General features: G+C 42.7%; 1 protein-coding gene across 10 annotated transcripts in view; it reads left to right on the forward strand.

Moving 5' to 3' along the window:
* The window catches only part of Cpeb1 (cytoplasmic polyadenylation element binding protein 1), a 108,114-nt gene that overhangs the window by 72,677 nt on the left and 9,201 nt on the right, over window positions 1-26,236 (forward strand). For 3 of the 10 annotated variants that reach the window (XM_052760021.1, XM_052760016.1, XM_052760022.1), the window contains exons 3-8: window positions 8,259-8,447; window positions 20,274-20,497; window positions 22,041-22,293; window positions 24,451-24,564; window positions 24,868-24,972; window positions 25,875-26,011. In XM_052760021.1, the coding sequence (XP_052615981.1) occupies window positions 8,294-8,447; window positions 20,274-20,497; window positions 22,041-22,293; window positions 24,451-24,564; window positions 24,868-24,972; window positions 25,875-26,011 (987 nt within the window). In that variant the 5' untranslated portion in view covers window positions 8,259-8,293. Of the gene's footprint in view, window positions 1-6,452; window positions 6,644-7,772; window positions 7,891-7,911; window positions 8,030-8,258; window positions 8,448-20,273; window positions 20,498-22,040; window positions 22,294-24,450; window positions 24,565-24,867; window positions 24,973-25,874; window positions 26,012-26,236 lie in introns of those variants that run through there. The other 7 variants (XM_052760025.1, XM_052760017.1, XM_052760023.1 and 4 more) reach the window with 6 other exon arrangements.

A 26,236-nucleotide genomic window follows, 5' to 3' on the forward strand; every position in this document is an offset into this window, starting at 1 on the left:
GGCCCAGTGGCCTCCTTTCTCTGCCTGTGACCAGGATCACTAGGTGCTGGGCTCAGCTTCTTATTCAGCACACTCCTGCCTGCTGCCGTGCTGTCTGCCATGATGATGGTGAACGAACTAAGCCTGTAAGCAAGCCCCCAATGAAATGCTTTCTTTTATAAAAGTTGTCTTGGTCATGGTGTCTCTTCACAGCAATAGAACAGTGACTAAGACAAGAAATATCTTACAAAGTAGTAGGTTTCTAGAGTTTATCATACATCCTTAACTTTGGTTACCCCTCCCCATATCTCACTTACACTTTTTTAGTATTTCCCTCCAACTTTGATATCATGTGTGTTCTGCTGTCATACCTTTACCTCTTACAGCCCCTTTCCCTCCCCTCTCTTAAGCCCTTTCTATCCCTTTCTAGTGTCCTCTACAAACTCTCCAAATTAAACATTCAAATCTAAAAATTTGAAGCTAGGATCCACACATGAAAGAGAAGATGCATCATTTGTCTTTCTAGGCTTGGGTTATCTCATTTAGTCTATTTTCCCCTGCATCTATTTTCCTGAAAAATTTATACTTATGCTTTTATTTCTAGCTGAATAAAATTCAGCGCATATATATATATATATTTAATATATATATATAATATATATATATCACATTTTCACTATCTGTTCATCAGTTGATGGACATCTAGGCTGATTCCATTTCATAATTATTGTGAACAGAGCTATAGTGAACATGGGCGTGCATGATTCACTATAGAAAGATAGGGAGTCCTTTGAGTATATGCCTAACAACAGTAGAGGTAGATCATGGTTCTGTTTTTAGCTTTTTGAAACACTTCCACACTGGTTTTTATGGTGCTACACCCTTTTACTTGCCCACCAACAGCACATAAGTGCTCCCCTTTCCCCCACATCCTTGCCAGCATTTGTTTGATTTCTTGATGATAGTCATTCTGACTAGAGTTAGATAGAATTTCAAAGTAGTTTTAATTTGTGTTTCCCTAGTGGCTAATGATGAACATTTTAAAAAGTACCTATTAGATGGTGGGCATGGTGGCACACACTTGTAATCCTAGCACTTGGGAGGCAGAGACAGGTTAAACTTTTTGAGTTTGAGCTCTGTCTGCAAGCAAGTTTCAGGACAGCCAGGACTACACAGTGAGACTCTATCTCAAAAATCAAACAAAAACAAACAAAAATTATATAAAAAACACAAAAAATGTTTATTAGCCATTTGTATTTCTTCTTTATGATCTCTGTTCAGTTCTGTGGCCTATTTTTTGATTGGGTTGTTTTCTTGATGTTTCATTTCTTGAGTTCTTTATACTAAATATTTCATCTTCTGTCTGATACATGGCTAACATTCTCTAGACTGACTTAAGTGAGAGTTTCCTTTAATAAACAAAAACGGCTGAATTTTAGGAAGTCTCCCCCACCCCCCCAGACAGGGTTTCTCTGTGGTGTTTTGGTGCCTGTCCTGGATCTCGATTTGTAGACCAGGCTGGCCTCGAACTCAGAGATCCACCTGGCTGGAAGTCTTAATTGTTGATTGACCTTACTTCTTGAGCAATCACAGTCCTATCCTGAAAACCCTAAAAGTGTACTCCATGCTTTTCCTCTTTTTAAGATCACGTTTTTGATCTTAAGTTGAGGTCCTTAATGCATTTGGAGTTGATTTTGTGCAGGGTGAGAGGTTGAGATTTAATTCTACATGTATGTATCCACTTTTCCCAGTGCCATTTGTTAAAGATACTGTCTTTTCTCTAGTGTGTATTTTTGGCATCTTCATCAAAAATCAGGTGGCTATCGGTTGTGTGGCCTTGTATCTGGGTCCTCTATATAGTGTTTTGTTGATCAGCATGTCTTTTTCTTACTGTGGTTCTGTAGTATGGTGAGATCAGGTGTGGTGATATGTAGCTAGAGTTTTCCTGCCTGGCCGACAGGACAAATCTCTCTCACCTGCCAGTCCCACAGCCTCTCAGACGCGACCAAGTAAACACAGAGACTTATATTGGTTACAAACTGTATGGCCGTGCCAGGCTTCTTGCTAACTGTTCTTACAACTTAAATTAATCCATCTCCATTAATCTATACCTTGCCACGTGGCTCGTGGCTTACCGGCATCTTCACATGCTGTTTTTCATCGTGGTGGCTGGCAGTGTCTCTCTGACTCAGCCTTCCACTTCCCAGCTTTATTCTCCTCCTTGTCCCGCCTACACTTCCTGCCTAGCCAATGGCCAATCAGTGTTTTATTTATTGACTAATTAGCAACACATTTGCCATACAGAACATCCCACAGCACTTCCCCCATTTTTTTTTTCAAAAAGGAAGGTTTTAACCTTAACAAAGTAAAATTACATATAATTTGGGAATTTGGGCGTAGCTTCTCTTACTACTTCCTGCTGGAGGGGGGCACTGTATCTTATGGGGATACAAAGAAAATTTTAGAATTATGGAATAGTCCATGAGGGTGTATTGTCTGAGCCAGTTGCCTTCAAATCGTCCTGGATGTTGGATCATCTGGGCCATGGTGTCATCGGAGACCTTTCAGGGGGTCTTGGCTGGTCAAACCTGATGTATCTTAATCTGGAACAAATCCATAGCCTCCGGCTTTCTGTGGGAACAAAAGCAGAGTCTCCTTTCCAAAGCAACATATCCTTATATCCAAATTTTGAAGTCAAGTTACCTTTAAAATATACATTTTGGCATAACTCAACAGCTTTTACAATCAAATGTTTTTCTGCAGTTAAAAATCCCAAAGACAACACAATCCAGATTCTCTGTGTAATATCCATCTTTACGTGGCTTATTTTTTATATTAGTTTTACTATCTCTTTAAAGACTTTATTTTTTAAAACTATGTATTTGTTTCTATAACTGTATATATCACCTTTTTTGTCTCTTTTAAGCCTACGTATATTTTACACACATTGTAAACTATTACATCTGAATCTGTCTTATTGTGAATCTATTGCTTTAAACTGCAGCAGCTGAGGCTGCTGGCTCCGCCCACCTCAGCTTCCCAACATGGCGGTGGTTTACCACCAGCTCTGGGAGCTATCGTGGGTCTATACTTTTATCCAAGCAGCATGTAGCCCAGAAACCTCTTTTTTTGTTTTGTACTAGCAAAGGCTAAATCCACCACGCAGCTTAATGTGCCACTTGCAGAGGCCTCATTCCCACCATACTGCAGGTCGAGCATGCATGCTAGGAACCCACCAGTAGCTCAAACCCGCAGCTGCCCCTCATTTGAGAGAGACAATTAGGAAGCTGTTTTTAGCTCCGTTTTAGAATCTTTTCTCAGGTTTTAGGTGGAAACTCTTGCCAACACGTTGGACACCATTTGTAGCAAGAGTTTTCCTGCCTGGCCGACAGGACAAATCTCTCTCACCTGCCAGTCCCACAGCCTCTCAGATTCGACCAAGTAAACACAGAGACTTATATTGGTTACAAACTATATGGCCGTGCCAGGCTTCTTGCTAACTGTTCTTACAACTTAAATTAATCCATCTCCATTAATCTATACCTTGCCACGTGGCTCGTGGCTTACCGGCATCTTCACATGCTGTTTTTCATCGTGGTGGCTGGCAGTGTCTCTCTGACTCAGCCTTCCACTTCCCAGCTTTATTCTCCTCCTTGTCCCGCCTACACTTCCTGCCTAGCCAATGGCCAATCAGTGTTTTATTTATTGACTAATTAGCAACACATTTGCCATACAGAACATCCCACAGCAGTGATACATTTAGCTGTATCATTTTTTTGCATAGGGTTGCTTTGCCTCTCCAGAATCTTTTGTGATTCCACATGAATTTAAAGATTGCTCTATTTCTGAAGAATGTCACTGGAATTTTTATTGGAATTGCAGTCAGTCTGTAGGTTTCTTTTAGTAAGTAAGCCATTTTCACAATATTTTGATTTTTTTTTCTTCTAGTTCATGAGCATGGGATATGTTTCCATCTTCTGGTTCTTCCTCAATTTCTTCAGTGTTTTATACCTTTTTTTCGTGTGTGTGTGTGTGTGTGTGTGTGTGTGTGTGTGTGTGTGTGTGTGTGTTAGTTATATGACATTCATATCCTTGGTTAGGTTTATAAAGAGTTTTTTGTTTTGGATCTTTTTATTTTGTTTGTTATTTATTTGTTTTTCAATACAGGGTTTCTTTGTATAGTCCTGGCTTTCCTGGAACTCCCTTTGTAGACCAGGCTGGCCTTGAACTCAGAGAGATCTTCCTGCTTCTGCTTCCAAGTGCTAGGATTAAAGGTGTGTGCCACCACGCTTGGCTAACAAGTTATTTTTTAAAGGTTATTGTGAATTAGATTATTTCCCTTTGACTTTTCCAGTTTGTCATTGGTATCTAGGAAGGCTAATGATTTTGTGTGTTAATTTTGTATTTGTCACTTTACTACAAGTATTTGACAGTTCTAGGTTTTCTGGTGGAGTCTTTAGGATCTTATATAGAACCTTACCATCTGCAGATCGAGCTGCTTGACCTCTTCTTCCTATGTTGTCCCCTTTATTTCCTTGTCTTACTGCTCTAACTAAAACTGTTAGCACTGTATTGAACGAGAATAAAGCAGGTGAACATCCTTTTCTTGTTCCTGATTTCAGTGGAAATTCATAGGTTTCCCCCTATTTAACAATGTTGGCTATAGGTTTGTTATATCTTGCCTTTATTATGCTGAGCTATGTTCTTTCTACTCTGAATTTCTTTCTCTCTTTCTCTTTTTATTTTTCTTTTTTTGGTTTTTTTTTCTTTTTCTTTTTAATTTATTTATTTATTTTTTTTTTTGGTTTTTCGAGACAGGGTTTCTCTGTGTAGCTTTGCACCCTTCCTGGGACTCACTCGGTAGCCCAGGCTGGCCTTGAACTCACAGAGATCCGCCTGGCTCTGCCTCCTGAGTGCTGGGATTAAAGGCGTGCGCCACCACCGCCCGGCTTCTTTTTCTTTCTTTTTTTTTTTTTTTTTTTGAGGCAGGGTTGTTCTATGTAGTCCTAGCTGTCATGGAACTCACCCTGTAGCCCAGGCTGGCCTTAAACTCTGAGATCTTCCTGCCTCTGCCTCCCAAGTGCTGGGATTAAAGGTATGTGCTACCACTGCTGCGCTTATTCTGAGTTTCTTTAGGACTGTTAACATGAAGGGATGTTGGATATTGTCAAATGCCTTTTCTTCATCCGTTGAGATGACTAGGTGATTTATGTCCTTGAGTCCATTTATGTAATTTATAACATTCATTGATTTACCCATATTTTAGTATCTCCAGAAAATTCAACCTGATGTTTTCTTGTAGTCTGTTTGTGCCTTTATCGTGTGTGTGTGTGTGTGTGTGTGTGTGTGTGTGTGTGTGTGTGTGTGTTCATTCATGCATGTGCATATCAGGGCACACATATGGAGATCAGAGGACAACTGCATGAATCATTTCTCTTTCTACCTTGTGGGTCTTAGAAATTGAACTCAGGTTATCAGGTTTGCTGGCCATCTCACTGACCCAGGTATGGATGGCTTAAAAGGAAAAATTTTATTTTTGTAATAAAAACATGAGTTAATTTAAAAGTATAGCCTTAGCTTGGGGGAAGGGCATAGGTAGCAGGAGGGTAGCGTTTGGGGTGGGGACAGCTCTAGTATGAGTCCATTCTTGCTCAGCCTGTCCAGTGATGAGAATACAGATTTGACACACAGAGACAGGGAGCAAGCAGGGTATCTACAGCCAGACAGGAATAATGTAGATGGATGGATGACCCAGCAACAGCTTTAAAAAATCCTCCAAAGGAAGGAGTCCCTCCCACAGAGACATTCTCTCCAGGGCCTTTGTCTGAGTACACTCAGAGCATGCTGCAGAAGGCTGGGACCAGACATTCCCTGGATTAACAGCATTGTCTTAACTGGCTCCGACTGCCAGGATCAGTTCCAGGTTGGGATGTTTCCTATTACCTGCTTGCTTTTCCTTGCAACAAGAGAGAGAATATGTCCATGAGTGTGTCATGAGAGTCTAAGCAATATATAAACAACAACAACAACAACATGACTGTCATGAATATGTCATGGGCCAGGTGTGGTGGACCATATCTGTAATCCTCGTGCAGGGGAGGCAGAAAAAGAAAGATGGTGAGTGAGTTCAAGGCCATCCTGGGCTACATTGTGAGACTGTCTCCTAAGTGGAGAAGTTCGGATTGTGCCAAACTCTCTGAACTCTTAGTCAAGTGACTAGCTTGACAGAGCGGCCCGGCAACTGCCTGCGTGTGTGTGTGGGGTAATATCCGCTGTATCCCGTGCGTAAGAGTCACATAGTGAACCAGAATCGACTGTGATCCAGCAAAGCAAGGTTTTAATCTGCCAAAGTATTTAAGTTACTCTAAGAATAGTGGTTTGTATTAGGATAGGACACACTGTGCTGGATCCTGGCTTCAGTGACCACCGAACTTTCAACACTGTCCACTGTCGCTCTGCTCACAGATGCAGGAATGTCAGTGCTAGCAGCTACCCAATGCTCTTAAGGACTTCCTGGCCCTCCATTAGCGCCACCCTCCCAGCCTGCCACAGCTGAAGGACTTCACAGGGGATGTGGGTTGAGCCTCAAGCTTCTGAAGGGTTCTCACTGGAAAAGATTCCCAAGTGAAACGCTGCAGCATTTCCTGTCCAAGTTCCCCACTTGGTGATATATCTGTTTGATTTTTATATTAATGTGATATTTATTATAAGGAATGTCTGTGTAAATAAACTGAGCATATTCAAAAAAAAAAAAAAAAATAAAGTGTGGAATGCCTCTCGGAAAAAAAAAAAAAAAGAGAGAGAATAGGCAAATGGAATGTTGCCAGCCAGCCTGGTAGAGGTGGAAGCAGCTTTGGCCCTTATGAGAAAGGAGACATTAGGAAAAGATTGATATGGGAGGAAACATTGGGAAAGAGGAAATGACAGAAGCTCAGAAAGTTGAATTTTGTTGCTGTAGCTGGTAGAGATGGGGAGGGAAGGGGTCATTAAAATAGGTTCTTCATCCTGGGCAGCACCTCTGAAGAAAGCACAGCAGTTAAAGGTGTCAGTGATCATGAAAAGACAAATACGGACAGATGATGTGAACTCCTGAGTATTGACTACTGATTGAGCATAATGATAATTCTGAGATTGTTTCTCTTAAATTGTGATTTTTCAGATACTACTTTGAGAGTGTTTCCTCTGTCTGTTCCTTTAGTTGCAAGAGGGAAAGGAAGAGCTGGGCCCTTGTGTCCGCTTGTGGTTAATATCTATCCTTTTGGTGTATAAGGGAGCCTGGGTAAAATGGATTATCTAGATCTCCCTCTGATATGTGAGTTGTGGGCCAGGCCCTGTGAGCTGTACCTGGAACTGCTTGATAAATTCCACCCACCCACCCCACCCCACCCCTGCCAAAGTTGTCCCCTTTTTCCTGTGATAAGCTGCTCCAGACAATCCCAGAGCACCAGGTGTTGTTCCCAAGGGTCCAAATATACAGTGTTTTTCTGATGGTTATCCCATTCCTCAGTAGTAAACACTGCTGTGTCAAGGTGTGCTGCTCAGGGGCCACTTGGAGGGAGCACATAGATCGTATTTATTTACTTATTTATTTTTGTTAGCAGGATTGGGAAGCTTCATGTTGGGCTGCAAAGCCAGGGCTTGAGCCAGCAGCTGGAGAGAGTCCAGGACTAGAGCGGTTGGGGATTTGAGAGAGAGGAGAGCAGAGGGAGAGGGAGTGGCAGGAGGGCAGAGCAGTGCAAGCAAGCAGTCCACATTGCTTTGCCTTTAGCTTTGCTGTCAGCAGAGCAGACTTCAGTGTGCCAGAGGGCCACCTGGCTACCATTGCCAAGACTGGAGGGGGAGGGCTCTGCCTCACAACCCTGACCTGCACCGGACTGTTCCAAGTAGCTCCGTGCTATCTTTCCCTTGGAGGCAAGTCTCCTCCCAGTCGTCCTCTCCTGCTCCTCCCCCGTTCTGTGAGAGATGATGCGGTTCTCTATCGCTAGGCTCTGCCGGCTGATGTCACTGGCAGCGGGAAGCATCAGCAGCCCGATCACATGCTACCTAGTCTGTAATGCAGATGGGATAGGGGTGTGTGTGGGGAGGGGGCTATATGGCAACTATTCTTGTCTGAATGCCCCCAAAAGTACAGAGGCAGCAGCTGCAGCATCCAGCCAGCTTGGATGTCTTGCCCCTGAACCTGGGGGAAACTATTATTGGTTGTATTTATTGTTGATAGTGTTGAGGGGAACAACCCTTAACTCTAGGGGTTTGTTTTGCTGTTCTCCTTTCCAAAACAGACTTCCAGGACTCTGAAGAAACAGTTACAAGCAGGATGCTTTTCCCCACCTCTGCGCAAGAATCTCCCCGTGGCCTCCCAGATGCAAATGGCTTGTGCCTTGGCCTGCAATCACTCAGACTGACTGGCTGGGACCGACCCTGGAGCACTCAGGACTCAGACTCCTCAGCCCAGAGCAGCACACAGTCGGGTGAGTGCAAGAGAATAAGGTGACTAGCTGGGGGAGGGGGCAGTGGGGTGGTGAGCTAAGATACGAAAGCAACAGTTGTTCTATTCCCCTTTGCATCACTCCCCCTATATACGTGCAACACAGAGCTGTTTTGCAAGTGATGGTAGCTGTGAGTGTTGCAAGACAGATAGATGGCTGCTGGTAAAGGCAGATACGGCTTTTCTAACTTGCCCTGACAAATTCCCTGGAGTTATTAGTCTACACCTGAGGTGGCCCTGACAAGGGTCCCCAAGGTTACAACCTTTTGCAGATATGATCCATCTAAGCCCCTGGTGCCCAGGCCTGTCTTGGAGATGATGAAGCAAAACACTTTTAGGTGGGGGAGGGGACTTAAGGGACTGATGGCTGGATGACCAGATTCTGTTCAGTGGTTTTAAAACTAGAGAGCTATATGTGAAGGTTGGGTAGCCCTGAGTCATAGCAAAGAAGATTAACTGAGCAATTTTATTTGAATTAACATTAGGATTGCATTAACATTAGTTTAAGAGCCTCAGTCCTGGAAAGGGGCTGGCTGGGAGAGGAGGGTAAGATAACTCTCAGATTCAGAGAGAAGGAGGTGGTCCTCTCCTCTCCTTCCAGCCTGTCTTGTCTGTTTGTTGAAGGTAACTAATGGATGAGGGGCCACTCCCCTTTAGATCTGGATCCCTTGTCTTCTTGGTGTAGGATTAATGGGAACAAACTACAGGGAATTCTTGACATACCTTTGAACTGCTTCTACTCAGACCTTCCTATTACATGTCTATTCCCTTCTTGTGGTATTTGGGGGAATATTGGCCAGATGAAAACCTTATGATTGTCCAGGAAGAACTGTGAACTTAAATGCTACAGTATTACTCAAAATCAATGTATTTTACTTTATATAAGTTGTGTTGTAACACAAAAGTATTAGCAGATTCTGTAGGAAAAGGGAAAATGGGGACTGGGTACCTGTAGCCATTTTGCTGCTGTTGCTAATAGTGGAGTACACTGAGCCTGCTGTCCTTTCAGATAACCTCCCTAGTCCAGGACCAGCAATCCTGACAGCAAGGTACTCTGTGTTGATTTCTGGCCTCCACCCTATTTGGTACAGGTGTTTTTTGTTTGTTTGGTTTGGGGTTTTTTGTTGTTGTTGTTGTTGTTGTTTTAGAATGCTTTGCAGAGTCTGGGACTCTTAGTGTCTGTTAGACATTTCAATGCCCATTTGTTTTGGTAACTGCATTGGGGAAGAGGAAGGTGGGTTGTTTTTTTTTTTTATTTTTATTTTTTTGAGTGGCTTGTGGATAAGATCTCTTGAAGGTAAAATTATCTTGAGCGCTACCTGCCTTTTATCTAACTCCAGCTTTTTTGGAATGGTTGATAGCTACTCTGTTCCCTAGGCCAGGAAATGTGTCACTATTGGATGTCCTTTGCTTTGGAGGCCACAGTGCTTTCTTTTATCTGTTCTTTAAAACAAGCCTTGTCCTTTCTTTACTCCCACAGGATCTGAGCAAAAGAAGAGCTCACACAGGAGATGAGTACCTATGTGTGGTCATCAGTGTCTGATTTGTGCTGGCATCAGATTGGGGTGTGGCCCGTCTTTGGCTCTTGTTTCTCTTAGCTACAAAGTTAGCTTCTGAAATACAGCTTTAGGCCCATAGAAATTTAGATGTGTCCATCTTGAGACTTGGAGAGCGTGCTGTAACAGCTAAACAGTATGGTGATTGTCTGTTCAGGAATGACCTGGGCAATGTAGCAGGACCTTGTCTAATGAAGTTGGGTCTAGGCATAATTCTGTCAGCTTCCCTACCCTCTGAAAAACCTGACCTTACAGCTATTGGTCTGAAAAGGGGAATATTTTTCTTCACTTTCCATCTCAAGCACTTTAGTGATAAATATTGCATGATTTTGTGGATCAGGGAAGGAATGCAGTCTGAACTTCTGAATTTGTAAAGACCTGAGACTGGCCCCAGTACAATGATCTGCCTGTGAGGGCAAGATTAGCATGGGTATCTCATGGTTTCTGGGGGTAAAAGACACACCCATCCCTCATCGCTATGCTGTGTTTGCCTTTAGGAGCTGTGGTGGTAGCCTTCCCCTTTTCCTAAGCTTTGTGCCTTTGTGGGAAGCCCATATGAGGGTGCAGTCTCCTAGAGTAGGATGGAGCCCTCCCACCAGCCAGCTGCAGTACCAGATCGTGCACCCTTGCCAGTAACGCAGGAACACTCAGCCCACACCCCAGTGCCCACACTGCCTTTCCATCTGAAAACCAGCTCACTCATTCCTTGAAGGGAGGGGATAGTTCGATAGCTTCAGAAAATCGGAGTTAATACTTGTAAGCAGCCTGGTATCTTACTGTCTCTGTGTGGAACCTGGGTGCAAGCTTATTGCTTAGACTCTGGTCGGTGATATTTTCTCCAGTAGTTGTAACCTGACAATTTTACTATCTTTACCACTTTTAAGTATTTGACTGTGCATTGGGCGAGGTTGGAGAGTAGGGCTCTTGATGGAAAACCTTGACTATAAATTCACTTAGTAGACATTAAACACCAGCTATATGCCAGGAACTGTTTTGGGCACTGAAGGTGCATCAGTGAATAGGATAAAATCATTGCCATTAAGAATCTCTAGGGCTGATCAATTTGCTCAGCAGGTAAAGGCTCGTGCCACCAAGCCTGACAACTTGAGCTTGACCCCTGGGACCCACATGGTAGAAGAAGAGAGACAACTCCCTGAAGTTGTTTTCTGACCTACACCATGTGTACATGGGCACACACAAAGGAAATAAATGGAATTTGAATTTTTTTAAAAGAAAATCACCATGACTATCAAAGGAAAAGTCCTTGAATAGAATATCATGGCTGTAGAAGCTTCCTCAGTATCCTGGAATAGAGGATGGAGTGACAAATATCTGCCTTATATCAATTTTTTTTTATGCTGAGCATATTACATGCATGCACAGATGATGAAAAAGACTCACAGAGGTTGCAAAGTACCCAAAGTGACATACCTGTGTCAGGCTCGGCATCCCAAACCTGGTGTCTTCTGTTCTAAAACTCTTGTTCTTCCTGTTAAACCCCTTTCTTGTGACCAGAACCTTAATATGTTAGACAAGAAGACATGGGTAACCTCATGTAGCGCAGGGGCTATGTAGCCAGAGGTAATGTGCTCCCTTGATGAAATCTCTTAAAGTGAGGGCACTCAGCAGACAGTTCCCACTTGCTTTCCACCTTTGGTCTCAGTTCATCAGCTTAACCACCCGCTGGATTTGTCTTTCTGCCTTTCCCCTATGACTCTTCTGTGTGCAGCATTACTCAGCAGGAGAGTGAAGGGACTTTTTGAATCTGCCTGAGGGACTTGGAAAAAAGGACTCTTAATGACCATTTTGTGCAGAAGCCCAGTGGGCAAGTGAGATGTTCAGCTAAGGATGCCAGAGGACATGTCCTGTCTATTCTAATTCCCTTTTAGAAGTCTCATGGGATTAGCCTATTCACCCTCTTTGATTTCTATCTTTGGTTTTTGTCCTGTTAACCAGTTCAATGGAGTATTCCCTGTGTCGTGTCATTTGCAGACCTCCCCAGTAACCCACAGGTTCACTCATCCTGGGATAACACAATGTCTTTGGCATCTTTCTCTGCTCTCCTAACCTTTTTCAAACTGTTTATGAGGCAGCGTTCAAAATAGGGTTAGGCTTCTATGTGGAATATGGACTTCTTGGACCCACATCTGCTTCAACTCGCTACAAGCAGCCTCAGAACTAAGGGTACATACAAGAGAGACGACTTCCAGTACACAGCTATGTCTTAGGCTAGAAATAATGGCTCCTAGTCTAGATTATCTCTGTGACTACTCTTACTAGATAAAAAGCATTTGATGATGGTGTCCTGGGCCTAATCCCACTTCAGCTGTGAGCTTGAGCTGGGAGGTGTGTCTTGCAAACTACAGGCATCCAGTGCCAGTCCCTGCTGCTGTTGCCAGTGCTGCCATCAGATCTGGGCACCTTTAGACACTTGGAGAGTGAGGCTTCAGAAAATTCCAACAATGACTCAGCTGAAAATCCAGAGACCTGGCATAGAGAGAAGGGTGAAAGTAGAGAAAGTTAAAAATCAGTCTAAAAATATTACTGCTGATTTAGTCTCTTGTACTCTAAAATGGCATTAATGAGCTGGAACCTTTTGCCAGGATGGGCTGTAATGGGACAGTCAGGTCACTTGAGGGCATCTGACTTTGGGTCACAGTTTCCAGAACCTTGGCTCATTCTATAGCCTGAAAGAGATCTCAAACCAGCTTAATTCAGATTTTCCCCTGTTGTTGACATTGAATCTTATCCATTTGCTTTATCAGCTGTGCATTTTCCTCTATATGTATTTGTGTATACACATTCTTTGTAACCATTAAAAATAAAAGTGAGTATAGCTAGATTTGTCTATATCAAAACAGTAATGAACTTTGAGTGGTTTAAAACAAATGTATTCACTTATTAAATTATTGTTTTTATATTCTAAATTTGTCCTTTGCCCAGTGATACAGTAATGTCTTTTTGTGTGTGTGTGTGACCTTATCCTTTAATGACTGAGCCATCTCTCCAGCCCCAGAAATGTCTTTTGTAGCAACTGTGTTGCCTTTTTTAAAACATGTATCTGCCTGAAGCAGTAGGCCTTAGCTCCCTTTGTTTCTGTTCTTTGTGAGCTTTTACAACATGCAACTAGTTCTGGCCATCACTTTCCTAAAAGTATTATATTACATGTCATTCTTTTTATATTCCTTATTGTTCATGGTACTATGTTTCTCTGCCTCTCTGATTGTCCCTCTACTCCCAAGTGGTGTCTAAGGTGCATTTTAATGAGTTCTGACAATGGCTATAACTAAGTTTTGAGACCTCTCTTTTAGGTCCCCTGCACTTTCTGGTAGGTGAGATTGCTTATCTGTGGTTGATGATCTTAAATGATTTGAACAAAAGGGAGATGTGCCAAGAACATGAAAAAAGGGAGACATGAGGTCCTGACAATGCTTTATAATGTAGCTAGTGAATTATGCACTTCAGAAGATGGAGCTTGGAGTCAGAAATAATCAGAGTTGGCTCTGCTACTGCATGCACATCGCAAACCTCCAAACTATTTTCTTTGTTAGAATTTAGGGAAAGATTCCTATCTACCCAGAGTACTTCTGACATGCGTTTGATGTTTAGTATATGGAGAAGTTGCTATTAGTAGGAACTTGACTGAACTTTGTCCAGATCATAAAATAGATGACTGACCATCCTCTTGAGAAAGTGGAGTTCACTAGTGTGGGTTGTTATGCCATTTTCTATTTAGATAGGCTTGTTGCCATAATGGAGGATTTTGGTGTTGGTGTTGGTGTTGTTTGAGACAGGGTCTCACTATGTAGCTTTGACTGGCTTAGAGCTTGCTTGTAGACAAGGCTGTCCTGGAACGCAGAGAGATCTGCTTGCCTGGCCCCCATGTACTGGGATTAAATGAGTAGGCCACCAAGCCAGGCCTCATAGTAGAAGATTTCTATAGATACAGTTCCTGTTGATACGTTAATTTGCAAGAGCCTCAAGATACTAACGGTTTGTATATTAACTGAGGTAGATAGAATTTGTTGCTGGTAAAATGTGAATATAAACGGGAGTGAATAGTAAAGTCACCTATAGTGGCTACCATGTTGATTTTTGGCTCGCTCCAATACATTTAAAAAAACCAAAACAAAAACACTTTGGGTAAAAGGCATAGTTCCCGTAGCCCATTCTTATCCTTCTTAGTGTCCCTAGATATGATCCCATTAATCTAGTCATTCTCTCTCTTGGGCATTTTTTTTATTATTTTTATTCTTATGTGCATTGGTGTTTTTCCTGAGTGTGTATCTGTGTGAAGGTGTCAGATCCCCTGGAACTGGAGTTACAGAGAGTTGTGAGCTGCCATGTGGGTCCTGGGAATTGAACCTGGGTCCTCTGGGAGAGCAGTCAATGCTCAATGCTCTTAACTGCTGAGTTACCTCTCCAGCCCTGCTTTTTCTTTTTTTCTTTCTTTCTTTCTTTCTTTCTTCCTTTCTTTTTTTTTTTTTTTTTTTGCATATTGCTTTGTGCTATGTGATGATGCAAAAACACAAGTCTCACCTCAAAGGAAATAGAAGTATTTTATTTTAGAGCCCAGTATGAATGACTGTGGCCTGGGAATGCAAATTCAGGTTACCCAAAATACCATGTTCAAATGTGGTAACATTTTGATGAAATTTTTATAGCAACAAAACAAAAGACAGTCATATATTAAGGCACTTTAAAAATACAGCAGTGATAGCCAGTTGTAGTGATCTATGCCTTTAATCCGAGCACTTGGGAGTAAGAGACAGGAAGATCACTAGTTTGAGGGCAGCCTGGTACATTTAGGGAGTTTCAGGCCAGCCAGTGCTACATGGTATGAGACCCTGTCTCGAATAAATAAATAAGCAAATAAACAAACTGATTGAAATGCTAAGAGACAGATGACAGCAAGGCCAGGAATTCCTGCTGTAGACTTTAGATGTCATCTGATGACATTCTTAGCCTTTGGGGATAGTGGAAGCTAAGGGGCTTTTTTATACAGCCCTGAAAGATTTCTCTTAAGATTGTGTGTGTGTGTTATATCCAATGGGTTCCATTTGGATAGTTTACAGGATATGGGCACCTTGGTTTACCAGTGGTTCCATTGCTAAAGAAAATGTCACTCCTCTTTCAGCTGCACATAAATCCTTAGGGGAGGGGTGGATCTGAAGCTTTCAAGGTGCTGTTTTGCCAAGTGGAGCCTAGTTATCTTCTCAGCCTCACCTACCTCAGCATCATTCCTCTTTTCCTCCCTATCTACTTGCAAGTACTTCCCCATCTCAGAGTCTTTCAACACCAGGAGAACCAAAATTTTTATCATCATAATTGGCTCTTTTATGACTTTTTAAATTTTTCTTTATGTGTGTATTTTTCCTGCTTGCATGTCTGTATTAATTACATGCATGCCTGGTGTCCACAGAGGTCAGAAGAAGGCATCAGATACCCTGGAGCTGGAGTTGCAGATGGTTGTGAGCCACCATATGGGTGCTGGGAACTGAACCTGGGTCCTCTGCAAGAACAGCCAGTACTTTTAACTGCCAGTTGTAACACGAGTCTTAAAAGGCCTTATTAAATTTTTTTTTTTAAAAAAAGGGCAGAGCCAGATATTGGGATGAAAGCTGAAAGATCAGAGAAACAGCATAAGCCAGCCATTTTTTTATTAAGAAAGTTTTTTCATTCATTTTACATACCAGTCAAAGATCCCCCTCTTCCCTCCTCCCTCACCCCCAGCCCCTCCCCAACCCACCCCCTTTTCCACCACACAAGATGGCAAGGCCTCCCATGGGGAGGCACATCCAGTAGAGGCAGGTCCAAGCCCTTCCCCCAGCCTCAAGGCTGCACGAGGTGTCCCATCATAGGTAGTGGGCTCCAAAAATCCCCTCGTGCACCAGGGATGGATTCTGATCCTACAGTCAGGGGGTCCTGCAAGCAAATCAAGCTACACAATTGTCTCCCCATGCAGAGGGCCTAGTCTAGTCCTATGCAGGCTCCACAGCCACTGATCCAACTTTCATGAGTTCCCACTAGTTTGGTTTGGTTGTCTCTGCAGGTTTCCCCATTATGATCCTGATGCACTTGCTCATAGAATCCCTCCTCTCTCTGTCCTACTGGACTCCTGGAGCTCTGCCTGGTGTTTGGCTGTGGATCTCTGCATCTGCCTCTATCAGTCACTGGAGAAAAGTTCTGTGATGACAGGATATTCACCGATCTGATCACTGGGGCAAGCCAGTTCAATTCAGGCACCCTCTCCACTATTTCTAGTAGTCCTAGCTGGAGTCATCCTTGGGGATTCCTGGTACCTTCCCTAGCACCAGGTTTCTCTCTATCCCCATGATGTCTCCCTCCATCATGGTATGTCTTTCATTGCTTTCCCACTCCCTCCTTGTTCCAGCTAAACCATCCCATTCCCTTATGTTCTCATCCCCTATCCCCTACGCTCCATTGCCCATCCCTTATCCCCAGTTTACTCATGGAGATCTCATCTATTTCCCCTTCCCAGGGCAATCCATGCATCCCTCTTTGGGTCTTCCTTGTTAGCTAGCTTCTCTGGAGTTGTGAGTTGTTGTCTGGTTATCCTTTGTCTTACTTCTAGTATCTACTTATGAGTGGATACATACTGTATTTGTCCTTCTGAGCCTGGGTTACCTCACTCAGGATATTTTCTAGTTCCATCCATTTACCTACAAATTTCATGATATCATTGTTTTTCTCTGCAGAGTAGTACTCCATTGTGTATATGTACCACATTTTCTTAATCCATTCTTCAGTTGAGAGGCATCTAGGTTGTTTCCAGGTTCTTGCTATTACAAATAATCCAGCCACATTCTTAACCTCTACAAAATCCTCAGCCTCAAGAGCACGAGTTCCTGTTTCCTCACGCCTTATATATTTTTCTGTGTCCTGCCATATTACTTCCTGGAATTAAAGGTGTGTGTCCTTCTCAAGCAAAGACATGGGATCTCAAGTGCTGGGATTAAAGGTGTAATCTGTTTCTGATTCTGTTTCCAGTGTGGCCTTGAACTCACAGAGATCAGGATGGATCTCTGCCTCCGGAGTGATAAGATTAAGAGTGTGTGCCATCACTGCCTGACCTCTGTGTCTAATCTAGTGGCTGGTTCTGCCCTCTGATCCCCAGATAAGTTTATTAGAGTACACAGTATATTGGGGCACACAGTATATCACCATAGCCAGTCATCTTCCCAACCCCTCCTTTTTTTTTTTTGTTACCTCATTGTTGACTACCCTAAACTTGTTTTTGTAAAATGTGAAGAAGGAAGTGGCCCTCTAGGGCAGTAGTTCTCAACCTCTGTGTTACAACCCCTTTGGGGGTTAAACAACCCTTTCACAGGGGTCACCTAAGACCACCAGAAAACACAGATATTTCCATTACAGTTCATAACAGTAGCAAAATTACAGTTATGAAGTAGCAACAAAACTAATTTTATGGTTGAGGGTCACCACAACATGAGGACCTGTTTTAAAGGGTCACAGCATTAGGAAGGCTGAGAACCACTGCTCTAGGGTATTGATACCATTTCAATAACTGGTGGAAAAAATGATCTGTAAGTTTAACAATACTGTTTTGCCGGGCTTTGCAAGACCAGGGAAAAAGCTAAAATCTGTCTCTTGTCATTTTGAAGCATAGACTCAGGAACTTGGATTATTTTCAATTATTTTAGACAGGGATTTGATAATACACAGGGATTACTTGAGAAATTTATCAAGGCTTTTTTTTGTGATAGGTGTCAGAATCTAAGCATTTTGAGACATTTAGTTCCAGTATGCAGTTAAGTGCTAGTACTTGAAAACTACTTTGAAAGGCCTAGAGTAAAAGAATGTTTCCTTGAAAAGCAAAATAATAAACTAACTCCTTTGTGGATTTATGTTTGGCCCCCTGAGCACCATAGATGCTACACATCCTAAAATAAAAAAGACTGACTGCAGACTGGTGAGATGTCTCAGTGGATAAAGGCACTTGCCACCTAAGCCTGGTGTCCTGAAATCGATCCTTGGAATCCACATAAAAGTGGAAGGAGAGGACCAACTCCACAAAGTTGTTCTTAGATATCATGGCATGTGTACCCACACATGCATCATACACACACATACACTACCATTCGACACATCATGACATGTGCATGCACACCTACATCACACATAAACACACACACACTACCATTCGCCACATCATGCCATGTGCACGCACACATATATCACACATACACACACACACTACCAATAACAGTAACAACAGTAGTATTAAAAGACTGTTTGTGGGGGCTGGGGATTTAGCTCAGTGGTAGAGCGCTGGCCTAGCAAGCACAAGGCCCTGGGTTCGGTCCTCAGCTCCGGAAAATTAAAAAAAAAAAAAAAAAAAAGACTGATTGTGCCTGGTATTGGTTAAGATGTGAAGGGACTTGTCATTGCTGATGGGATTTTAAATTTAAACATTTCTACCACTATAGAATAATAATTGGATAAATACATCTACAATATCGCCTACATTTAGGAAATAAAAGGCTAAGAATACACACCCTTACTATGTCTCTATCTGGGCAAAAACAAAAGTCATATGCCTAAGGATAATGAGCTGGCCCAATCTCATGATAATAGCTGTTTTGAACCTTGTGTTTATGTTCTGTCACAAATGACAGTTGTCTAGTACCCCCAACTGATGCCTTGGCTTTGATTCCAGACTTGGAGAGGTTTATTCCTGCCAGTTGGAGGTCTGGGAAGAAACCAGCTCTGGATGGCCTGTTTTCACTTGATTGCTGGTCAGAGCTGAAGTAGGGAGCAGTTATACTCACTATTTATTGAGCACTTACGTTATTTGGGTTCATCTTGAGAGATGGATGATGCATTGATTTGAGTGAGATACCCCCATAAGTCTCTGGTAATTGAGTTGGTTTTGAATACCCTGATTTGGCCGCTTGGGGAGGATTAGGATGTGCGACCTTGCTGGAGGAAGTGTGTCACTTGGGTGGGCTTTGAAGTTTCCAAAGACTCAATCCATTTAGTTCTCTACCTGTTGCTTGTGATTGGAGGTCTCGGTTGCTGCTCTAGTTGTCTGCTGCATGCTCCCTCTGCTCTGTCATGTAGACTCACTGAGATGTAGTCTTTATTCTTCAGATGACTAAAATGTCCAATTAAAGCTTCTATTTTAACATTGATGAGTCCAAACTTCATAGTGAAGCCCTTTTATTCTTTGTCCTTGTGGATGAAGGATGTACTTCTCTCAGATCCCTCATTGCTTTTCCTTCCTTTCTCTTTTTCTCCTTCCTCCCCTCTCCTCCCTCTCTCCCCTCCCCCCTCCCTTTCTTTCTTTCTCCTTTAAGACAGTATCCCAGGCTGTCCTAGAGCTTACAGGTGTGTTGTACCACATCAGGCTTTTATTCTTTCTGGTGTTAGGTGTTTGTTTATTGTGTGTTGGAGATTTTTGCTCAGCACTCTTCATCTGCTGTCTGATTATTGAACCTGGCGAGCAGTGTAGTGAAATAGTTGGTGTTTTACCCAAGATGCCAGTGAGAAGATAGAAGCCTCCAGGTGAGCTTCTCATAGTTAGAACCATCTGAAGGAAGTTTCAGACTAGAGTTTTCATATCAGATTTGTTTCCTCAGATAGTGAAATTTATGAAATCATTCTGCTTCTATCCTAAATATTTGAAATTTGGGCCTGCATAGAAAATTTGTGCATGTTAGAAGTTTTCAGAAGAGAACTTCTCAGATGAGACATGCTTATGCTGTATTAGTCTGTGGTGTGTTGCATGCAGTTCTGTGTTTTAGCAAAATGTTACTAGAAAAGTGGGAATCTAATAAGCACACTGCTAGCCAGTAAAGGAATATGGTTTTGACTTCTTAATTGTACTGTGGGTGTATCCAGACATTAACAGCAGCTGTAACCAGGGTCCCCAGTGGCACAGTCCCAGATGATAGCACTACTCCTTAAGCCTGGTGGCAGAGAGAGAACAGTTCTGCTGCTACTTTAGTAGCAGGAACTCTGGTGTTCAGTCATCCTGGAACTTCTAATGAGGACTGGGTGGTCAGGTCTCCCAAACCATCAGTTATCTCTACATTATGTCCTGTGTTTCTGAAATGCTCTCAGCCGTTGATCCTGCCGTGGGTGACTATGGGAGAAAAGAAGAGGGCTCTTGTCTGGAAAGAAAATTAAGAGATCATGAGCATTCCTTTTCTTCTTTTCTTTTTTTCCCTCCTTCTCTCTCTCTCTTTTTTTTTTTTTTTTTGTCATCCTAGTATTAAGCATGCTCCAAAATCCAATGGGAAATGTCCTAGGAAAAACCCCCTTGAGCTTCCTGTCTCTGGATCCCCTTGGGTCTGACTTGGACAAGTTCCCAGCACCCTCAGTTAGAGGATCTCGCCTGGACACTCGGCCCATCCTGGACTCCCGTTCTAGCAGCCCCTCTGACTCAGACACGAGTGGCTTCAGCTCTGGATCAGATCATCTCTCAGATTTGATTGTATGTAACATGCTCAGGAATGGGGGGTGTGGAGGTGGAGTTGTCTGTGTGTGTCCTAAGGGAAAAATGCTGCAGCGTCTATCTTAGACCTTGAAACAGGGTACCCGTCCACCAGGATGCAGGCAAGCAAGGTCATCATCAGGCACCCTCTTTATAGCCATTCATCCTTAGCAAACTCAAGGGCATTTTGAATGTCTGTGAGCAATACATTTTAGGACTTGATACTCCAAGAGCTGTTAGAAAACAGTTGATTTCAAAGTAAACATGAGCATCTTGGCAGTGTTTCGTTTCTTGAAAGTACATGGATATTTCCTTCTTAGCCTTTAAACAGTATTACTTATATACTTCTGTGTATAATATCCCCAAGTTTAAAAGTGGTATTTTAATAAATGACCTTAACAATTCATAATTAATAATTAACACTGGAATTCTAATCAAGATTTGACTCAGCCCCTATACTTTTGCACTGACCCTTGCCAACTCACAGTCTGAAACTATCATCAAATTTATCTCTCCCATGTTCTTACCTACAGCCATGTGGGACATGTGCAGTCTCCATGCTCATTAGTTAGGAAATGGATTAGAGTGGGTGCGGAGGATGGTAGAAATGGTATATAGAGAATAGCATGGACAGTGTAGTTGGAGGGTAGAAGTAATTACATGTGAGTCTTCAGGGGGAAGAGGCAATGAGACAGTTTTCTGAAATAAGATTCATTTTAAGGTGCCATCTCAACCTTGCTTTTCTGTTATCAATGCCCTAAACTAAATGTTTAACTGTAAGAAGGCTCATTTCTCATCTTCTTATCTCTGTGGTTTTCCATTCATGGCTTTTAGAACCCACCCTAACTTCTTTTCCACCCTTCCTGGACTGTGAAAACTGGCGTTAGTATTCCCATTGCCCATTCATTTAACCTGTCCAGACTAGTTTCTAGAGAGACAGCTACAGTCAGGTCCTTCACGTCTCTGGACTTGAGGTTATGCCCTTTAAGATGGGTTCACATGAGGTGCTTGTTCTGTCTCGTTACTCAGATAGAACTTACCTTGGGAGTTTCCTAATGACTGACAGATACAACTCTCCAATACCCACCTAAGAGTTAATTTGGGAAGAGACAAAGCTAACACAAAGGACTCCATCAACAAATTTTAATGACCTATCCTTTTGACACGTAGAGTTTCAAGATTTAACACAAGTACGTAGTGTAATATGTCCAGATGCCTTTCTAATAGAGTATAGAGCCACCAGAGAAAAAATAGCCATAGGGAGCTAGATCAATAGGATGCAGCTGGTCTTCTGAGTAAAATGTGATAAATTCATTAAAGTTGTTATGAGAACTCTCTGGCAAGAAAACACTGTCTATGTAGAGAGACAGAATTTATTTTAATTATATTATAATCTATAACTAATCTTAAAAATGAATAGGAAGACAGATAAAATATATTAAATTATAAATGTTATGTTAGATACTTCTCATATTTTGTTATATGATTATTACTTTATAACAAAACTGTCTTTTAAAACTTGTCTTCTTTTTTCCTCCTCTAGTCAAGCCTTCGCATTTCCCCTCCTCTGCCCTTCCTTTCTATGACGGGAAATGGGCCCAGAGACCCTCTAAAGATGGGCGTTGGGTCCCGAATGGACCAAGAACAAGCTGCTCTGGCTACAGTTACTCCCTCTCCAACTAGTGCTTCAAAGAGATGGCCAGGAGCTTCTGTGTGGCCATCCTGGGACCTTCTTGAAGCTCCTAAAGACCCTTTCAGCATAGAGAGAGAAGCCAGACTACACCGGCAGGCTGCAGGTGAGTGCGGCATGACTTTGGGTACGTGTGAGGCCTGAGACCTTTCTAGAAACAGGATTGACCTTTGTTCGCACAATGATGAATTCTTCTGGAAGAGGGTTTGATAATGTAGTAAAGTTTCCATGTCTGTAAAGAACCGTGTATTCTGTAGAATAAGGGGCCACCTTGAGACTGATTTGAAAGAATCAGATAGCCTGGCACACACAGGCTGTGCCACAGCAGAAAATGGCTGGCCCTACCTCTTACTGTGGGCTTCTGTGAAAACTGGCTGTGCTCTGCCTTTGCTTTTGATTGTTGCATGAGAAAGACAAAATCTTGAAAATGATGCCTACAGTTTTGTCTGCCTTTCCTGTTTCTGATTCAGAGTCATAGCTCTGACACAGTCACAGTTCGTTTTCTGGCTTTCTGTTCTGTGATTTTACGATTGCATTCAGGGTAGTTCACCTCTAAGGTATGGGATGTCACCAGATGCTCTGATCTCTTTGAAGTCCTTTAATTTCTATCGTTTAAATAATCTTAGGTGCAGGCTGGAGAGATGGCTCAGTGCTTAAAGGGCACTGGTTTCTCTTCTAGAGGACCTGGATTCAGTTCCCAATACCCATATGGGCACCTAACGACTATTCATATCTCTAGTTTCAGGGGATCCAAAACCCTCTTCTGACCTCTGCAGGCATCAAGTGTTCATACAATACCTGGACATACATGCAGGCAAGACACCTATGTACATAATACAAAAATAAATTAAATTTTTTGATTGATTTGTTTGGTTTTTGTTTTTCAAGACAGGATTTCTCTGTGTAGTCCTGGCTGTCCTGGACTCACTTTGTAGAACACGCTGGCATCAAACTCACACAGTGATCCACCTGCCTTAAAGGCATGCGCCACTACCACTTGGCGAGGTACATAATCTTAAGTGTGCATTAAATCTTTTTTTCATGTTGCATCTGAGCTTGGAAGTAAATGAGCTACTTATATCAGCTAATGTTTCAGGGCTTTCCACTCGAATCATGGCTCTGAGGTCTGGTATCTAACCAAATGAGGGATATTCCTCTGTTGCATGTTTTTACATAGAACTTGTCCATATCTCATTCTCCTCTAATAGTGTGAACACCATGTTTATCTATCTGGTGATTTTAATAGCCCGTGTTTGTGCTTACTATGTAGCCATTGAATGGTATGCTCCAGAGGCTACTTGGTTTTATATGAAACATTGCTGGCAGTGCCCAGTTTCTTGTCACAGTTGTCACAGGAACATACTAGCCCTGTACATGTTAGGGAATGGCCTGGTATCTAGGAGATGGCTCATCTCCTTGAATGTCTTCCTCAGTGCTGAAGGAGAAGGGTAATGTGTTGAAGAGTAGCCAGTCCTCACCTCGGACACCTTCCTATGTGAAAGGCCTGAACTGGTTGCCAAGAACAGACTTCTGAAAGTTAGTAGGACAGGCCAATCTGAAGAGAGTTCCAAACCTACACAGCAGAAAGGGCCTGTTGACATGATCGGATTTGACATAAGTAGGAAGCTGAGGGTTTGGGCAAAAATCCATCCTCATACAGTGTGGGCAGCAGGGAAGCTCAGTGCCTGCTCAGGTGTGTATGAGTGGGTTTATGGGGTGTGGCAATGTTCTTACTCTGTTGAGTTGTACTTTCTGCTGACAGTATCCTAACTTCTGTGGTCGATGAGTTCAGAGACAAGACAGGGAAATGGTAGAGTGTTCTTTTACTCTAGGAAGAAAGTCTATTGGGGTCAGAAACATGAAGGGCATTGCATATAAAATTATTCTGTCTACTCTTTAACTGTTTACAAATCTACTTAGTACTATAAACAATAGCAATATAAAACTGCTTTGTTGATAGTTTTAGTTATATAGTTGAAATCGCTTAAGTCATGATAATTTTTACCCTGTACATTTGCTATTTCTTTCAATTTTATTGGAGGCAGAGCTGCTGAGGTAGGATTATTAAACTTACCTTAAATATTTGATGAGACAAAGTGTTATGTCTTTCAGAATAACCATGGATAGTGTTCTTCTGGGCAGCCAAGTTGGAATTGTGACTGCTCTGTTTCTCTCCAACAAGTCCATTTTAGAGAAAGGTTGATTGAACTCTTGTTTGTTTTTTTGTTTGTTTGTTTTCTTCTTCTTCTGTTTCCTACCAAAGCTGTAAACGAAGCTACTTGTACCTGGAGTGGCCAGCTTCCTCCACGAAACTATAAGAACCCCATCTACTCATGCAAGGTGTTCTTAGGAGGTGTTCCTTGGGATATTACGGAAGGTGAGCTGCCTCTGAGATCTCTTACAAGAGTTGAAGGTGGGGCGTACCTTTTAGGAGTGTGTGCACTAGGCTCCTGTTTAGGCCCTGAACATCTGCCTCAGCAGAGTGTTACAGGAACAGCTGAGGAGTGGGTGCACCTCATAAGCTTTCAAAGTGCTTCTGTGTGTCTGCTTACGAATAAGACCAGAAGTCAGTTCTGAGTTGTCAGGAACAGTGAACCTTGGGAGGAGTGCTGGTGATCCTGTGTTTGTGTCTTTCCTGAGTAGACTGTGTCTCGGTTTCTGTTCTTCCTCACCTGTGCAGCTGGATTGGTTAACACCTTCCGTGTTTTTGGCTCTCTGAGTGTGGAGTGGCCTGGTAAGGATGGCAAGCACCCCCGGTGTCCTCCCAAAGGTAATATGCCTAAAGGTAATAAAGACATGGTAGGAATTTTTCCCTCTTCCCTCACACATACTATACCACGTGGTGCCGGGATGTCACAGAAGCATGCTGTTAGTAATGTAGGCACTCCAGGGTACAATCAGCACATCCTCTTCAATTTTGCACATTCCTTTGTCCATCTGTCCAAACTTACAGTGCTGTGGGGAGCTGCCACCCAGACCCCTTCCTGTGCACTTCCCTCCAAACCTGAACCCCACCAGTGCCTTTCCCCTTGCATAAGGTGTTCAAGAGTGTTCTTTTGCCTGCCTTTGCTGCCTTGGAGGTTGTCATCTGACCCAGTTCTGAGATTCCCTTTGGAGTTGTCAGGAATGAGGACCGACTATCTGATTCCTCACTGGCCTAAAAGGAGATTCTGCCCTGTAGAAAGAGCGGGTGCTATTTTCACTCTGCCCCATCTTCATTGAACTTGAACCGACAGTTTAATTAGGCTTTTAAAGTAATACCTGCATCCCCTGACAAACTCTTCTTCTGGCTCTGCTGACCCAAGCATGCTCTGTGTTCTAGGGTAGAGAGCTGTGTAGTAGGAGGTGGGGTCTTCTGTTCCAGCCTGACAGTTCTTTCCCTTAGTGAAATAGGATGTACATCTCTCTCCCTTAGCCTGGGCATAAGGCATAGGAAGTGCTTCGTTTGACAAGCCTTTTCAGGAGTAGAACAAAAATGTACTTTGGGATGAGGGATTCGGTTCAGTGATGGAGTGCTTGCCTAGCATGCACAAGACTATAGGTTCAATCTACCTCCATAATATATATTTATCTTGTACTTGAGGCTTCCTCCCTTAGAAGAAACTTCCTGCTCAAAGCCATGGCTCTTTGGCCACCATAGAGGATATTCAGGAATATTAAGGCAGCTTTTCCTTTCGTTGGGTATAGGGTATGTGTATTTGGTGTTTGAACTAGAGAAGTCTGTCCGGGCCTTGCTTCAGGCTTGTTCTCATGACCCGATGAGCCCAGATGGCCTGAGTGAATATTATTTCAAGATGTCCAGCCGAAGGATGCGCTGCAAAGAGGTGAGTTAGCTTGGTGTCCTATATTAGTTACTTTCTGTTGCTGTAGTAGTTATTTTTTTATTGCTATGACAAAACACCATGACCAAGGTAGCTTATAAAAGAAAACATTCTCAGTTGGGTTTACAGGTTCAGAGGGTTAGAATCTGTGATGGTAGAGTGAAGGTATGGTAGCAAGAACGGCCAAGAGGTCACATTGGGAATAGCATGAATATTTTTAAACCTCAA

Source organism: Peromyscus californicus, unplaced genomic scaffold (assembly GCF_007827085.1).
Source record: "Peromyscus californicus insignis strain IS unplaced genomic scaffold, ASM782708v3 Scaffold_4__1_contigs__length_199733344, whole genome shotgun sequence".
Taxonomy (NCBI): Eukaryota; Metazoa; Chordata; class Mammalia; order Rodentia; family Cricetidae; genus Peromyscus; species Peromyscus californicus.